This window comes from Paramisgurnus dabryanus, chromosome 21, assembly GCF_030506205.2.
Source record: "Paramisgurnus dabryanus chromosome 21, PD_genome_1.1, whole genome shotgun sequence".
NCBI lineage: Eukaryota > Metazoa > Chordata > Actinopteri > Cypriniformes > Cobitidae > Paramisgurnus > Paramisgurnus dabryanus.
In genome coordinates, this window is record NC_133357.1 from 32678990 (window position 1) to 32697286 (window position 18297).

The window sequence follows — 18297 nt, forward strand, 5'->3', positions numbered from 1 at the left end:
GAGTTGTCGGCTGTTAAGTGTGCACAAAAATGTCAGACATAGGCATGTCTCTTAAGTGGCTCACTAGTGCCCCCGTTTGTCTAAAATGTGGGGTTTCTTTTAGCTACAGTCCCCAAATGGCTCAGTAACAACATTAAATAGCCCACTGAAATTTACCCACTTTATGCCTTTGCCCACCATGCATCGTTTTCTCGGACGCACCGTGTAGCGGTAAAAAAAACGTGCGAGGGCCCGCCATTGCTGCTTGCAGCTATATTTAGGGCCCGAGCACCGAGGAGCAGGCCAGAATGGCCTGCACCGAATGGTGCGAAGCCCTATTGTTTTTGCTCGGATTTATTATTTTTTTATTTTTTATTTTTTTTTTACATTTTGGGGCATTTTGGGTGCCTTAACATACTCGAAAACTCTTGGAATTTGGCACAGACGTCAGAGTCGTCGGCCATTAGGACCTGGCAAAGGCTGGAACTCGGGCGTGGCAGGGGGGCTCTGTAGCGCCCCCTGTAATGCAAAAACAAACATTGTTGCACAGATCGGACAAACATGTACGCACATGTACGAGAGTTGGTACGCATATAGTTCTCATCAACCCGAACAACTTTCGCACTCTAACATTTAAGCTCCGCCCAACAGGAAGTCGGCTATTTTGGATTGTTTAAAAAATGCATGCGGTGTACTTTTAAATACTCCTCCTAGGGGATTCATGCAAATGACACCAAACGTGGTGATCATGATGCCGAGACATTGTACTTGCTAAATTGCGAAGGGATTTTTGATATCTCGAACGGTTCTGCCATGGCGAGCCGACAAATTTATGGCGAAATCAGAGAAACAGGAAGTGTCTAATATCTAAGGCAAAAAATATCTTATTGTGATGACACGCGGGGTGTTTGTTCGCCTGAAGATTCCGATCGCATCGATGTGCCTATTGTGACTACCGGGTATAGCGCCACCACCAGGCGCCAGTAAGTGTGTCAGTCACAAAGCTGGATTTTTTTGACAGTTCCATGCGATGTTCTTTTAAATACTCCTTCTAGGATTTTCATGCGATTGACACAAGAAGTGGTCAACATGATGCAGAGACATTGTAGATGATAAATTGCGAAGGGATTTTTGATATCTCGAACGCTGTTCCCATGGCAACCTGTCAAACTTTACTTTCATTTTAAAGGCATATTTAAGCCTTACAGTTCCATGCGATGTTCTTTTAAATACTCCTTCTAGGATTTTCATGCGATTGACTCCAGAAGTGGTCAACATAATGCTGAGACATTGTAGATAATAAATTGCGAAGGGATTTTTGATATCTCAAACGCTGTTCCCATGGCAACGCGTCAGATTTTACTTTCATTTTAAAGGCATATTTAAGCCTTTCAGTTGACGCCAATGTTCTTTTAAATACTCCTTCTAGAATATTCATGCGATTGACGCCAGAAGTGGTCAACATGATGCTGAGACATTGTAGATGATAAATTGCGAAGGGATTTTTGATATCTCAAACGCTGTTCCCATGGCAAGCGCGTCAAACTTTACTTTCATTTTAAAGGCTTATTTAAGCCTTTAAGTTGACGCCGATGTTCTTTTAAATACTCCTCCTAGAATATTCATGCCATTGACGCAAGAAGTGGTCAACATGATGCCGAGACATTGTAGATGATAAATTGCGAAGGGATTTTTGATATCTCAAACGCTGTTCCCATGGCAACGCGTCAAACTTTACTTTCATTTTAAAGGCATATTTAAGCCTTTCAGTTGACGCCAATGTTCTTTTAAATACTCCTTCTAGAATATTCATGCGATTGACGCCAGAAGTGGTCAACATGATGCCGAGACATTGTAGATGATAAATTGCGAAGGGATTTTTGATATCTCAAACGCTGTTCCCATGGCAACGCGTCAAACTTTACTTTCATTTTAAAGGCTTATTTAAGCCTTTAAGTTGACGCCGATGTTCTTTTAAATACTCCTTCTAGAATATTCATGCGATTGACGCAAGAAGTGGTCAACATGATGCCGAGACATTGTAGATGATAAATTGCGAAGGGATTTTTGATATCTCAAACGCTGTTCCCATGGCAACGCGTCAAACTTTACTTTCATTTTAAAGGCTTATTTAAGCCTTTAAGTTGACGCCGATGTTCTTTTAAATACTCCTTCTAGAATATTCATGAGATTTACACCAGAAGTGGTCAACATGATGCCGAGACATTGTAGATGATAAATTGCGAAGGGATTTTTGATATCTCGAACGCTGTTCCCATGACAACGCGTCAAATTTTACTTTCATTTTAAAGGTTTAATTAAGCCTGACAGTTGCATGCGATGTTCTTTTAAATACTCCTTCTAGGGAAATAATGTGATTGACTCCAGAAGTGGTCAACATAAAGCTGAGACATTGTAGATGATAAATTGCGAAGGGATTTTTGATATCTCGAACGCTGTTCCCATGGCAACGCGCCAAACTTTACTTTCATTTTAAAGGCTTATTTAAGCCTTTCAGTTGACGCCGATGTTCTTTTAAATACTCCTTCTAGAATATTAATGAGATTGACACCAAAAGCGGTCAACATGATGCCGAGACATAGTAGATGATAAATTGCAAAGGGATTTTTGATATCTCGAACTTTGTTCCCATGGCAACGCCCCAAACTTTACATTTATTTCAGGCATATTTAGGACTCTTGGCGTGCTTAGATTAACCTAAAAGTCGGCACAAACATCAGAGTTGTCGGCTGTTCAGAGTGGACAAATAGGTCAGACAAAGGCGTGTCTCTTTAGTGGCTCACTAGCGCCCCCGTTTGTCTAAAATGTGGGGTTTTTCTTTTACCTACAGTCCCCAAATGGCTCAGTAACAACATTAAATAGCCCACTGATGTTTACCCACTTGATGCCCTTGCCCACCGTGCATCGTTTTCTCGGACGCATCGTGTAGCGGTAAAAAAACGTGCGAGGGCCCGCCATTGCTGCTTGCAGCTATATTTATTATTATTTTTTTCTTTTTTTTACGTTTCAGGGCAATTTGGGGGCCTTAACATACTCAAAAACTCTTGAAAATTGGCAGAGATGTCAGAGTCGTCGGCCATTAGGACCCGGCAAAGGCTGGAATTCGGGCGTGGTAAGGGAGCTCTGTAGCGCCCCCTGTAATGCAAAAACAAACATTGGGGCACAGATCGGGCAAAAATTTACGCACATGTATGAGACTTGGTACGCATATAGATCTCATCGACCCGAACAACTTTCACCCTCTAACATTTAAGCTCCGCCCAACAGGAAGTCGGCTATTTTGGATTGTTTAAAAAATGCATGCATTGAACTTTTAAATACTCCTCCTAGAGGATGCATGCGATTGACACCAAACGTGGTAAACATGATGCTGAGACATTGTATTTGCTAAATTGCGAAGGGATTTTTGATATCTCGAACGGTTCTGCCATGGCGAGGCGACGAATTTATGGCGAATTCAGAGAAACAGGAAGTGTCTAATATCTAAGGCAAAAAATATCTTATTGTGATGCCATGCAGGGTGTTTGTTCGTCTGAAGATTCCAATCGCATCGATGTGTCCATTGTGACTCCCGGGTATAGCGCCACCACCAGGCGCCAGGAAGTGTGTCAGTCACAAAGCTGGATTTTTTTGACAGTTCCATGCGATGTTCTTTTAAATACTCCTTCTACGATTTTCATGCGATTGACACAAGAAGTGGTCAACATGATGCCGAGACATTGTAGATGATAAATTGCAAAGGGATTTTTGATATCTCGAACGCTGTTCCCATGGCAACCTGTCAAACTTTACTTTCATTTTAAAGGCATATTTAAGCCTTACAGTTCCATGCGATGTTCTTTTAAATACTCCTTCTAGGATTTTCATGCGATTGACACCAAAAGTGGTCAACATGATGCCGAGACATTGTAGATGATAAATTGTGAAGGGATTTTTGATATCTCGAACGTTGTTTCTATGGCAACGCGTCAAATTTTACTTTCATTTTAAAGGCTTATTTAAACCTGACAGTTGCATGCGATGTTCTTTTATATACTACTTCTAGGGAAATAATGTGATTCACCCCAGAAGTGGTCAACATGATGCCGAGATATTGTAGATGATAAATTGCGAAGGGATTTTTGATATCTCAGACGCTGTTCCCATGGCAACGCGTCAAACTTTACTTTCATTTTAAAGGCATATTTAAGCCTTTCAGTTGACGCCGATGTTCTTTTAAATACTCCTTCTAGAATATTCATGCGATTGACTCCAGAAGTGGTGTACATGATGCCGAGACATTGAAGATGATAAATTGTGAAGGGATTTTTGATATCTCGAAAGCTGTTCCCATGGCAACGCGTCAAACTTTACTTTCATTTTAAAGGCATATTTAAGCCTTTCAGTTGACACCGATGTTCTTTTAAATACTCCTTCTAGAATATTCATGCGATTGACTCCAGAAGTGGTGTACATGATGCCAAGACATTGTAGATGATAAATTGCGAAGGGATTTTTGATATCTCGAACGCTGTTCCCATGGCAACGCGTCAAACTTTACTTTCATTTTAAAGGCATATTTAAGCCTTTCAGTTGACGCCGATGTTCTTTTAAATACTCCTTCTAGAATATTCATGCGATTGACTCCAGAAGTGGTGTACATGATGCCGAGACATTGTAGATGATAAATTGCGAAGGGATTTTTGATTTCTCGAACGCTGTTCCCATGGCAACGCCCCAAACTTTACTTTTATTTCAGGCATATTTAGGGCTCTTGGAGTGCTTAGATTAACCTAAAAGTCGGCACACACATCAGAGTTGTAGGCTGTTAAGTGTGCACAAACAGGTCAGAAATAGGCGTGTTTCTTAAGTGGCTCACTAGCGCCCCCGTTTGTCTAAAATACGGGGTTTCTTTTACCTACAGTCCCCAAATGTCTCAGTAACAACATTAAATAGCCCACTAATATTTACCCACTTGATGCCCTTGCCCACCGTGCATCGTTTTCTCGAACGCACCGTGTAGCGGTAAAAAAAACGTGCGAGGGCCCGCCATTGCTGCTTGCAGCTATATTTATTATTATTATTTTTTTTTTTTTAACACTTTTGGACTTTTTGGGGGCCTTAACATACTCGAAAACTCTTGTAATTTGGCACAGACGTCAGAGTCGTCCGTCATCGCAGAAATCCAAAGGCTGGAACACGGGCGTGGCACAAGGTCTCTATAGCGCCCCCTGTAATGCAAAAAAAAACATTGATGCACAGATCGGGCAAAAATGTGCGCACATGTACGAGAGTTGGTACGCATATAGATCTCATCGACCCGAACAACTTTCGCCCTCTAACATTTAAGCTCCGCCCAACAGGAAGTCGGCTATTTTGGATTGTTTAAAAAATGCATGCGTTGAACTTTTAAATACTCCTCCTAGTGGATTCATGGGATTGACACCAAACGTGGCGATTATGATGCTGAGACATTGTACTTGCTAAATTGCGAAGGGATTTTTGATATCTCGAACGGTTCCGCCATGGCGAGGCGACAAAGTTGTGGCGAAATCAGAGAAACAGGAAGTGGTTAATATCTAGGGCAAAAAATGTTTTATTGTAATGACACGCGGGGTGTTTGTTCGTCTGAAGATTCCGATCGCATCGATGCGCCTATTGTGACTCCCGGGTATAGCGCCACCACCAGGCGCCAGGAAGTGTGTCAGTCACAAAGGTGGATTTTTTTTACAGTTCCATGCAATGTTCTTTTAAATACTCCTCCTAGAATGTTTATGCGATTGACACCAAAAGTGGTCAACATGATGGCGAGACATTGTAGATGATAAATTGCGAAGGGATTTTTGATATCTCGAACGCTGTTCCCATGGCAACGCGTCAAACTTTACTTTCATTTTTAAGGCATATTTAAGCCTTTCAGTTAACGCCAATGTTCTTTTAAATACTCCCTCTAGAATATTCATGCGATTGACTCCAGAAGTGGTCAGCATGATGCTGAGGCATTGTAGATAATAAATTGCGAAGGGATTTTTGATATCTCAAACGCTGTTTCCATGGCAACGCTTCAAACTTTACTTTCATATTAAAGGCATATTTAAGCCTTTCAGTTGAAACCGATGTTCTTTTGAATACTCCTTCTAGAATATTCATGCGATTGACACCAAAAGTGGTCAACATGATGCTGAGACATTGTAGATGATAAATTGCGAAGGGATTTTTGATATCTCGAACGTTGTTTCTATGGCAACGCCTCAAATTTTACTTTAATTTTAAAGGCTTATTTAAACCTGACAGTTGCATGCGATGTTCTTTTAAATACTCCTTCTAGGGAAATAATGTGATTCACACCAGAAGTGGTCAACATGATGCCGAGACATTGTAGATGCTAAATTGCTAAGGAATTTTTGATATCTCAAACGCTGTTCCCATGGCAACGCGTCAAACTTTACTTTAATTTTAAAGGCTTATTTAAGCCTTTAAGTTGACGCCGATGTTCTTTTAAATACTCCTTCTAGAATATTCATGAGATTGACACCAGAAGTGGTCAACATGATGCCGAGACATAGTAGATGATAAATTGCGAAGGGATTTTTGATATCTCGAACGCTGTTCCCATGGCAACGCGTCAAATTTTACTTTCATTTTAAAGGTTTAATTAAGCCTGACAGTTGCATGCGATGTTCTTTTAAATACTCCTTCTAGCGAAATAATGTGATTGACTCCAGAAGTGGTCAACATAATGCTGAGACATTGTAGATGATAAATTGCGAAGGGATTTTTGATATCTCGAACGCTGTTCCCATGGCAACGCGCCAAACTTTACTTTCATTTTAAAGGCATATTTAAGCCTTTCAGTTGACGCCGATGTTCTTTTAAATACTCCTTCTAGAATATTAATGAGATTGACACCAAAAGCGGTCAACATGATGCCTAGACATAGTAGATGATAAATTGCGAAGGGATTTTTGATATCTCGAACGCTGTTCCCATGGCAACGCCCCAAACTTTACATTTATTTCAGGCATATTTAGGACTCTTGGCGTGCTTAGATTAACCTAAAAGTCGGCACACACATCAGAGTTGTCGGCTGTTAAGTGTGCACAAACAGGTCACACATAGGCGTGTCTCTTAAGTGGCTCACTAGCGCCCCCGTTTGTCTAAAATGTGGGGTTTCTTTTACCTACAGTCCCCAAATGGCTCAGTAACAACATTAAATAGCCCACTGATGTTTACCCAATTGATGCCCTTGCCCACCGTGCATCGTTTTCCCGGACGCATCGTGTAGCGGTAAAAAAACGTGCGAGGGCCCGCCATTGCTGCTTGCAGCTATATTTTTTTTTATTTATTTTTTATTTATTTATTTTTTTTAACAGTTTTGGGCACTTTGGGTGCCTTAACATACTCGAAAACTCTTGAAATTTGGCACAGACGTCAGAGTCGTCTGTCATTGCGAACGGCCAAAGGCTGGAACACGGGCGTGGCACGGGGGCTCTGTAGCGCCCCCTGTAATGCAAGTAAAAACATTTGTGCACAAATCGTGCAAACATGTACGCACATGTACGAGAGTTGGTATGCATATAGATCTCATCGACCCGAACAACTTTCGCCCTATAACATTTTAGCTCCGCCCAACAGGAAGTCAGCCATTTTGGATTGTTTAAAAAAATGCATGCAGTGAACTTTTAAATACTCCTTCTAGGGGATTCATGGGATTGACACCAAACGTGGTGATCATGATGTCAAGACATTGGACTTGCTAAATTGCGAAGGGATTTTTGATATCTCGAACGGTTCTGCCATGGCGAGGCGACAAAGTCATGGCAAATTCAGAAAAACCGGAAGTGTCTAATATCTAAGGCAAAAAAAGTCTTATTGTGATGCCATGCGGTGTGTTTGTTCTTCTGAAGATTCCAATCGCATCGATGTGCCTATTGTGACTCCCGGGTATAGCGCCACCACCAGGCGCCAGGAAGTGTGTCAGTCACAAAGCTGGATTTTTTTTGACAGTTCCATGCTATGTTCTTTTAAATACTCCTTCTAGAATAATCATGCAATTGACACCAAAAGTTGTCAACATGATGCTGAGACATTGAAGATGATAAATTGCGAAGGGATTTTTGATATCTCAAACGCTGTTCCCATGGCAACGCGTCAGCTTTTACTTTCATTTTAAAGGCATATTTAAGCCTTTCAGTTGACGCCGATGTTCTTTTAAATACTCCTTCTAGAATATTCATGAGATTGACACCAAAAGTGGTCAACATGATGCCGAGACATTGTAGATGATAAATTGCGAAGGGATTTTTGATATCTCGAAAGCTGTTCCCATGGCAACGCCCCAAACTTTACATTTATTTCAGGCATATTTAGGGCTCTTGGCCTGCTTAGATTAACCTAAAAGTCGGCACACACATCAGAGTTGTCGGCTGTTAAGTGTGCACAAACAGGTCACACATAGGCGTGTCTCTTAAGTGGCTCACTAGCGCCCCCATTTGTCTAAAATGTGGGGTTGCTTCTACCTACAGTCCCCAAATGGCTCAGTATCAACATTAAATAGCCCACTGATATTTACCCACTTGATGCCCTTGCCCACCGTGCATCGATTTCTCGGATGCACCGTGTAGCGGTAAAAAAACGTGCGAGGGCCCGCCATTGCTGCTTGCAGCTATATTTAGGGCTCGAGCACCGAGGAGCAGGCCAGAATGGCCTGCACCGAAAGGTGTGAAGCCCTATTGTTTTTGCTCGGATTATTATTAGGGCCCGAGCACCGAGGAGCAGGCCAGAATGGCCTGCACCGAATGGTGCGAAGCCCTATTGTTTTTGCTCGTATTTATTTATTATTTTTTTTTTTTTAACACTTTTGGGCATTTTGGGTGCCTTAACATACTCGAAAACTCTTGAAATTTGGCACAGCCGTCAGAGTCGTCCGTCATTGCGAACGGGCAAAGGCTGGAACACGGGCGTGGCACGGGGGCTCTGTAGCGCCCCCTGTAATGCAAGAAAAAACATTGGTGCACAAATCGTGCAAACATGTACGCACATGTACGAGAGTTGCTATGCATATAGATCTCATCGACCCGAACAACTTTCGCCCTCTAACATTTTAGCTCTGCCCAACAGGAAGTCAGCCATTTTGGATTGTTTAAAAAATGCATGCAGTGAACTTTTAAATACTGCTTCTAGGGGATTCATGGGATTGACACCAAACGTGGTGATCATGATGTCAAGACATTGGACTTGCTAAATTGCGAAGGGATTTTTGATATCTCGAACGGTTCTGCCATGGCGAGGCGACAAAGTCATGGCAAATTCAGAAAAACCGGAAGTGTCTAATATCTAAGGCAAAAAAAGTCTTATTGTGATGCCATGCGGTGTGTTTGTTCTTCTGAAGATTCCAATCGCATCGATGTGCCTATTGTGACTCCCGGGTATAGCGCCACCATCAGGCGCCAGGAAGTGTGTCAGTCATGAACTTTTAAATACTTCTCCTAGGGAATTCATACGATTGACACCAATCGTGGTGAACATGATGCTGAGACATTGGACTTGCTAAATTGCGAAGGGATTTTTGATATCTCGAACGGTGTTGCCATGGCGAGGCGACAAATTTATGGCGAATTCAGAGAAACAGGAAGTGTCTAATATCTAAAGCAAAAAATGTCTTATTGGGATGAAACGCATTGTGTATGTTCGGCCAAGGATTCCGATTGCATCGATGTGCCTATTGTGAGTCTCGGGTATAGCGCCACCACCAGACGCCAGGAAGTGTTGCAGTCACAAAAGGTGGATTTCTTGACAGTTCCATGCGGTGTTCTTTTAAATACTCCTCCTAGGATGTTCATGCGATTGACACCAAAAGTGGTCAACATGTTGCTGAGGCATTGTAGATGATAAATTGCGAAGGGATTTTTGATATCTCGAATGCTGCTCCCATGGCAACACGTCAAACTTTACTTTCATTCTCAGGCATATTTAAGCACTTGGCATGCACTTTGGGTGCCTTAACATTCTCGAAAACACCGGGAATTTGGCACAGACCTCAAAGGCGTCGGCCATTAGGACCGGGCAAAAGCTGGAACACGGGCGTGGCAGTAGGGCTCTGTAGTGCCCCCTGTAATGCAAAAAAAATATTGGTGCACAAATCGGGCAAACATGTACGCACATGTACGAGAGTTGGTACGTATATAGATCCTATCGCCCCGAACAACATTCACAATCAAACCTATTAGCTCCGCCCAAAAGGAAGTCGGCCATTTTGGATGGTTTCAAAAATGCATACGGTGAACTTTTGAATAGTCCTTCTAGAGGATTCATGGGATTGACACCAAACGTGGTGATCATGATGCCGAGACATTGTACTTGCTAAATTGCGAAGGGATTTTTGATATCTCGAACGGTTCTGCCATGGTGAGGCGACAAATTCATGGCGAAATCAGAGAAACAGGAAGTGTCTAATATCTAAGGTAAAAAGTGTCTTATTGTGATGACACACTGGGTGTTGGTTCGTCTGAAGATTCTGATTGCATCGATGTGCCTATTGTGAGTCTCGTGTATAGCGCCACAACTTTGTCGCCTCGCCATGGCAGAACCGTTCGAGATATCAAAAATCCCTTCGCAATTTAGCAAGTACAATGTCTCGACATCATGATCACCACATTTGGTGTCATTCACACGAATCCCCTAGGAGGAGTATTTAAAAGTTCAACGCATGCATTTTTTAAACAGTCCAAAATAGCCGACTTCCTGTTGGGCGGAGCTTAAATGTTAGAGGGCGAAAGTTGTTCGGGTCGATGAGATCTATAAGCGTACCAATTCTCGTACATGTGCGTACATTTTTGCCCGATCTGTGCATCAATGTTTTTTTTTGCATTACAGGGGGCGCTACAGAGCCCCCGTGCCACGCCCGTGTTCCAGCCTTTGGATTTCTGCGATGACGGACGACTCTGACGTCTGTGTCAAATTTCAAGAGTTTTCGAGTATGTTAAGGCCCCCAAAAAGTCCAAAAGTGTTAAAAAAAAAAAAAAAAAATTCTAACAAAACCAATAGGGCTTCGCACCTTTCGGTGCAGGCCATTCTGGCCTGCTCCTCGGTGCTCGAGCCCTAAAAAAATAATAATAATAAATTCGAGCAAAAACAATAGGGCTTCGCACCTTTCGGTGCAGGCCATTCTGGCCTGCTCCTCGGTGCTCGGGCCCTAATAATAATCCGAGCAAAAACAATAGGGCTTCGCACCTACGGTGCAGGCCATTCTGGCCTGCTCCTCGGTGCTCGGGCCCTAATAATAATCCGAGCAAAAACAATAGGCCTTCGCACCTTTCGGTGCAGGCCATTCTGGCCTGCTCCTCGGTGCTCGGGCCATAATTACATACAGAACAAAGTTTCATATGAGTATATTTTCTCAAGTAAAACAGAATTTTGAAAGTATTTGATCTTTTTTGACAAAAAAGAACCTTACCTTATTTTTCAATATACATAATGTAAGTACTAATAAGATAAGGATTTTTTCCATCTGTATCCCCTGCATCTCGGGGGTTTCTAAACTTTTCGAACCCAGCAGGTAATCTCAGGGACCCACCATTTTAGAAATGAAGAAATATAGAGGAAAACACAAACAGTGTAAAGTTTAAACACAAAAAGTTTAAAATCCCCCACCCTAATAGAGCTATCTGAGAGAGGTTTTTAGGAAGATTCTAAGGCATTACAGACCTAAACAAAAAACAATTTTGTCTACATGTCACATCACAGAACAAGGATAAACACCCCCTTCAATCATTCTATGTCACTTTTAAATTGAAATAAAAGTAAGGGAAAGCTGTGTTGTTTATTGTCTATTCAAGTATAATCACTTAGTGACCCCATACCGACCTGCTGCTTTTTACATAGCTAATAGGCAACATTGACATGTGATCCCATTTAATCCAGATTTGGTAATAAGAAAAAAGTGTGTATCTGGATCAGGGTGATCCAATCAAATTAGTTGAAAAACTAAGACAAAAGTGAGATGGTTTACATGGCCAGATGTTAAACTGATGAACACAAAAGATATTTTGAGAAATGATGGTAAACACACAGCAGATACAGGTAGTTACCATTGACTTCCATAGAAGGAATAAAATATGTTGGAATTTAATGTGTACTGTCAACTGTGTGCTTGCCATCATTTATCAAAATATTTTCTTCATCATTTATCACAATACTTCCAAAATATTTTTTTTACTACAATGGAAGTCACTTACTGCTCTGCGTTTATAATTTTTCAAAATATCTTCTTTTGTGTTCATCAGAAAAAAGAAAATAATACAGGTTTAGAACAACATGAGGATGAGTAAATTATGACAGAATTTTCATTTTAAAGTGAACTATCCCTTTAAATATTTTGGTTTGCTATTGTTTCCTATATGGGGGATTTATATGGACTTTTTCTTTCTTAATTGACTTTAATTGGGTTTAAACGGTAGCCCAATGTTATAATTTGAATACTTTATCATTATTGGATTAAGGATTGAACTGAACAAAATTTCAACAAACAAATTATAAATGTATAATAATAGAAATTTTGTATTGTAGACTAACTGTAAGTTAATAAGTTTTAGTAATTTTTTTGATGTTTTATTACATTTTTGTTTCTGAAATCCACCCTTCTGATGGGATCAGAATAATCCTACTTTTTGGGATCAAACAGATCCCGATCTTACTTAAATGTTTTGACCAACACAAAAAGTGACGATTTGATCCAGATCAAAACCTAGATTGTATTTTGTGATCCAATCCAATTTCAGAATCCATTTTTTGTTTTGTTTTAAACAACCCATTTTGAAATTTTAATCTAATCCGATTTTTGAACTACTGGCCCCTGAGTGTTAAAAGATTACAAGGCAACCAAGCCTGTATTGTCTTGTTAAGGCAGATAAAGCATGTCTGCACATTAAAAGACCTTTGCAACACTTATTTTTACATGGGTATGGTTGCGGGCTTATGTCCCACACAGGATGAAGAGGATTAAGTAGTAAGTAATGATTGCAATGCAAAGACAGACAAAAGAGAATGTGTGTATGTCTTTCTTAGATACCTGCCCAAGGAAATAGATTCCTCCACCCACTATGAAAGCTGAGATCGCTGTTCCAAAGACGGCAAATAAGGTGATTGAGCCAATGTTCTGGAAGAAGTTACCCTGTTGAGTAAAGAAGGTTGTTTTATGGTGATTTTAAGACTAACTTAAGACATAAGAAATGAAATTTATGATGATTAAATAATTCTAGGCAACCTGAACCCATAATCTTAAGTAATAAATTCCATTTGTAAAAAAGCCTAAAAACTTGCTTGCAGGATGATGCACTATTTTTTAAGTTTCTAGAAAAAAACTTTTTTTACACTGAGCTTTTTCAAACTCTTCATACTCACAGCTAAAAAAGAATCCAAATTAGTCAGTTTTACCTTATGTAATGAGTATCCTGATTCAAAAATGATTGGCGGTAGAAGTAGTAGAAAAAACATATTTGGACGAAACATCTCCTCTTCCTATGAAAGAAGGGATGATGATGATTAGTTTTAACAAGTGAATTACAAACGATCTCTGTACATTTTTGTGAACATGCATGTGATCTCACAGTAAAACCATTAAACTTCCTAAAATGTAACAGATCTCTCAGAAAATAAATGAGAGTGCCACCTACACTTCTTTGCTAGCACTTGTTTTGAAAACCACAGTATCCAGGGTACCCCCAAGAATGATGTGTGAATATCCATCTTAATGGTATCAGCAGAGATAAAAAAAATTTGGGAATGTGTAAGGTGGTGCCAAACCCTGACAAACGATTATTTTAGATCCTGTCACCAAATAGCTAAACTATTTTGGCACCTGGCACAATTTATCAAAGACACTACATTCTGGTGAGAAACTAAAAAGATCTCACCAAGCTTATATATCTACCTCAAAGACAATCACCTTTTGCTAGAACACAGAGGATCTAAAGGATCTAATCAAATTTACATCTACCCCAAAGAATCACACCCTACCTTCCCCTCTACTCATTCTTTCAGAACAAACTGTATATGTTATGCTACATTCTACATGCAATCTGAATCTTGTCTTGTTTGGTAGCATATGAAATGTTTCAATGCAAGTGGTTCAATGGGTTAATTAATATTACAACAGATTTCAATGTTAAAGTGTAAAAATAATATAAGCAAACTTGGCCCAATGTTGGGAGACACCTCCTACCTTAGACATGTTAACCAATCACCCACTGTATACTGTACAACACCCATGAATTAACAGGAACCATTCAGCACCAAATTCCTATATGCTTGGTTCTCTCTGGATATTCAAGGAAAGTTTGTAAATGGTTCAGGGGAATTTACTCTATTTAGAAATGAGCCCCATGATGCTGTGTCGAAGACAAAATAAAAATGTATTTTTATTTTACTTTGAGGAATCTGTAAACAGATCTCCGCACAATCACTGTGCACAGTTGCGCAATGCTTCTATAAAGCAAAGAAACTTTGCGAGTAATTTTTGCATTAAACATGTTTGGCTCTAGTTTCACTGTTTCTCTCTTTGGGGCAGTCATAGCCTAGTGGTTGGAGATTCAGGCTTGTAACCCAAGAGTTGCTGGTTCGAATCTCACGTCCAGCAGGTTGCAACTGTGGTGCCATTGAGCAAGGCACCCCAATTGCTACCCGGGCGCTTTAGGAATAGCTGCCCACTGTTTCAGGTGTGTGTGTGTTCACTATTCTCTGGGATGGGTTAAATGTAGACACACACGTCACACTTTATTTCTTTCCCCAACTAATACCTCGGTGCTACCAAATGAAGCCCTGGTGCCACCTCTCTTAAATTGATGTCTGGAGCCCTACATAAAACCTAAATGGCTAAAGCTCTAAAAACCATATACATCTATCGTAACAGTTATCTATTACTCCAGTGAGTTAATACTGCTTTATGAAGCAAAAAATTGGATTTGTGTAAGAAATAATATTTATGTTAAACATTCTTTATATGATAATGTAACTTGTTGATACACTAAAGAGCCATGTTTATGGTAAAAGGATCATACCTTCCAACTGGCTAATTGCTGAGACTCAATGATCTTGATAAATGCCCCCATCAAAATACCTGAAAAAGAAAAATCAAACTTATCAACTAAATGTTATTTTATGGAGATGCAGAAATCTTGGTGAAGCTATTTGAATATGCACATTCTATTTTGGTCAGTTCGTTCTGTCATGAAATACGAGGCAGAACCCAGATGCAGACTTGAGTGAACACAAACAGGTCTTTATTAAAGAATAACAAAAAAAAAAAAACATGGGGGGCAAGATGACAACTAAAACAGACTTGACACTGGACAAGAAGTGACTTGACTTGACTTAGAACAGTCTCACTACAAAGACTTAAAAACCTCTTAAACCCTGAGGACCCTGTCCCGGGTCCAAAATTTCGTATTTTGACTTAATATAAAATATTATTTTAATCTTTAATAGTCCGTTATGGACCCCAGTAACACATATGAGATACTGTTTGAAAGCTTAGAGTCTCTACTTTCTGCAGATATGCATCACTTTGACATATCTTTTACTGTAAGAAAGAAATTTACACTTAATTTACACTATCACCCCCCCATAATTTTTTATATAATTTAATATTCACATATTTCAAAAAAATTATTTTCACACCCTTCAGTAAAATAAGAATAACTTTTGAATGCGACATGCTAAAGAGTTCATTGTTGTTTACTGTCTGCTGCTGCTAACAACCAGAACTGTCTGCAGTCTGCTAGAGCACACAGAACCACAGTTATCTACTTTCAAAATAGTGTTTACAACATAAAAAAAGAAAATTTGGTGTTTCATCATATGAAAAACAACAAAAATAACAATATTTCTCACAAACAGCAGCTTTTCATGTAACTTCAAAGGGTTTTCTTTAAAATGATATAAAGAAATTGCATTAGTTATGGGGACACTTCAAATGTTTTCAGGCAGAAATTGTATACAAAAAGGGTATTATTCCTCGCTTCAGTTGGAGTAAAATAACTTTTGCATAGATTAAGACAGAGAAAAAATTCCTTTTTCCTCTATAAGCTGGCAATTACTGGAATCAAACAAAACTGTCTGCAGGTAGCTGAGGCACCCAGGTCCAGAGTTATCCACTTTCAAATAAAAAACTTTAGAAAAAATACATCAAAAGGCGCCTATTCATTTTTGTGTTTATTAGAGGACTGACATCACATACAACCTTGTTTAGCACTTTTTAACAGTGTTTTATGAAATTTCAAAGGGTTTCCTGTAAAATGATACCAAACTTTTGTATGTAAACCTCTGCATGTGGGTATGGGAAGCTTTTGAAATTGGGTATGCCAAATCCAGGCAAAAATCCCCAAAATAGCTTCAGGGTGGAAGAAAGGGGGTTGCAAACCGGAAGCGCAGCACAGCGTCGCATCTTGGACAACTAAGAGGTATTGTACACCAGAAGTGCACATTAAAGGTGCAAAAGGGTATGTTTGTTTTATACATTTTTGCAATATTACTTGAAACTGTCTTTACTAACTGATAAAACTGATAATTTATTAAGTGCACTTAAAAGTAATAATATTAATATATGTCATCTGTGCACAAGGTAGGGCTTTAAACATATCAGCCAATCGTTAACGTGATCATCGCATAAATGATTGGCCCCCTGGCTTGTTTATCACTGCCATTATGTTCGTTGTAAGAGACGTGTGCGCTCCAGTAACTTTACACAGGCGACAATGCGCATAGCCCATGAAACTCTGTTGTTAGTCGGTTTGTTTTCATTGTCGCTCATGCTTTCCTCCTCGAATTTGCTCCATGAAAGAGAAGAAACCCAAAGGAGGACGCAAAATAAAGACTTTTTTTGAAGTCGCTGAGAAGAGGAGAAAATTGTCAGAAGAATGTTCTTCAAAAATTCTTCTTGACAGGTAACAGTGATTATTCTTTCTTTGTGGACTAATTATTGCTGTACTGTTATTCACATATATCGATATTGTTCTTGTACTGTTACATGCTAGTTCAAATGGGAGTAGCGTCGACTGAGCTAACGGTGTTATGTATCTATTATCATATAATTTCACATAATGAATCCATTTACGCAACACAACATATGTTCCAATACTTGTGCACGAGTTTTGGGAGGCGTTTCCTAGAAATGAGCTGTGAAGGAGGGAGGCTGTTCTTACACATGCGCTCATTTCAAAAACTCAGTAACAATCTTTGGATTCTCAGTCAGCGAAAACATCCTCTTTTGTACCTTTAAATAGTGCGAGCTTAGTCAGATAACGTCTACTTCAAAATGCAATATATACGTTAGCAGCCAATGTTAGTCGTTAATGATTTGGGACAAATATGATGTTATTTAATGCGCTCTGTGGCGCGACAGGGATTAAAGCAACTTCCTGAGTCGTAGCTGGGCACCAGTGTGCGTATACTCAAAGAAAACAATGTGTTAGAATTTTTAGAACAGTGCGGCGCTGCATGTCCGGTGTGCGACCCCCTTTAGGGGAGAACCGGGATGATAGTAACACGGGACAATATTAACTGATTTACTCAGAGCACTGATTACACTTCCATTTCAAACTATGACACTATCTTTAACACGCAACTAGGGATGCAGCGATTATAGATTTTGATGGTACGGTTATAGTCTGATAAATAATCACGGTTGTACGGTTATTACGGTTATTAAGGATTCATTTATTTTACAACATTAATGTATAAAATCACATGAATAAATTTTTGAACAATTGCTAAATTTTTCTGTATTTTCAGTTTGTGTATTTTCTCTACAATTCTTGGACAAATGATAATAATAATAACTTGGCTGGCTTTGACTTAAACCGTATAGGTGCCTTTTGAAACCTGTAGGCTATTCATTTTAATGATCTTTTGAATAAATGTAACTTTACATTTGGACTGAATAAAGTTATATTATTTTGGTTTGTTTGAAGTATTGAAGTAAAATATATGAAGTAAAAATGATAAGAGCCTCTCAAAATGAATAATTACACAGGGTCATCCTGAACCAGGTACTGCAAGTCATTTTGACAGGTGAAGCTTAATATTACACAAAAGTCAAATATAAATATTAGGGGTGGCAAGATTAACGTGTTAACTAATGCTATTCATTAATTAATCATTAACGCGTTAAAATAATTCAACGTAATGAAATGCAGTCAGACCACCAGGAGCCCCGCCCGGGTTTGATCCGCGAGCAGGAGGTTTTTAATGCTGTACAGAGTAGACCGATTGGAGTGTGGCTCTTTCACGTACAGATGCAGGTGCGCGCGCACACATCCATGC

General features: G+C 39.7%; 1 protein-coding gene across 3 annotated transcripts in view; it reads right to left on the reverse strand.

Moving 5' to 3' along the window:
* The window catches only part of slc9a8 (solute carrier family 9 member 8), a 325111-nt gene that overhangs the window by 74355 nt on the left and 232459 nt on the right, over positions 1 to 18297 (reverse strand). For all 3 annotated transcript variants that reach the window (XM_065282599.2, XM_065282598.2, XM_073813043.1), the window contains 3 exons: positions 15036 to 15094; positions 13414 to 13497; positions 13049 to 13150 (listed from right to left, as the gene is read on the reverse strand). In XM_065282599.2, the coding sequence (XP_065138671.1) occupies positions 13049 to 13150; positions 13414 to 13497; positions 15036 to 15094 (245 nt within the window). The remainder of the gene's footprint in view (positions 1 to 13048; positions 13151 to 13413; positions 13498 to 15035; positions 15095 to 18297) is intronic.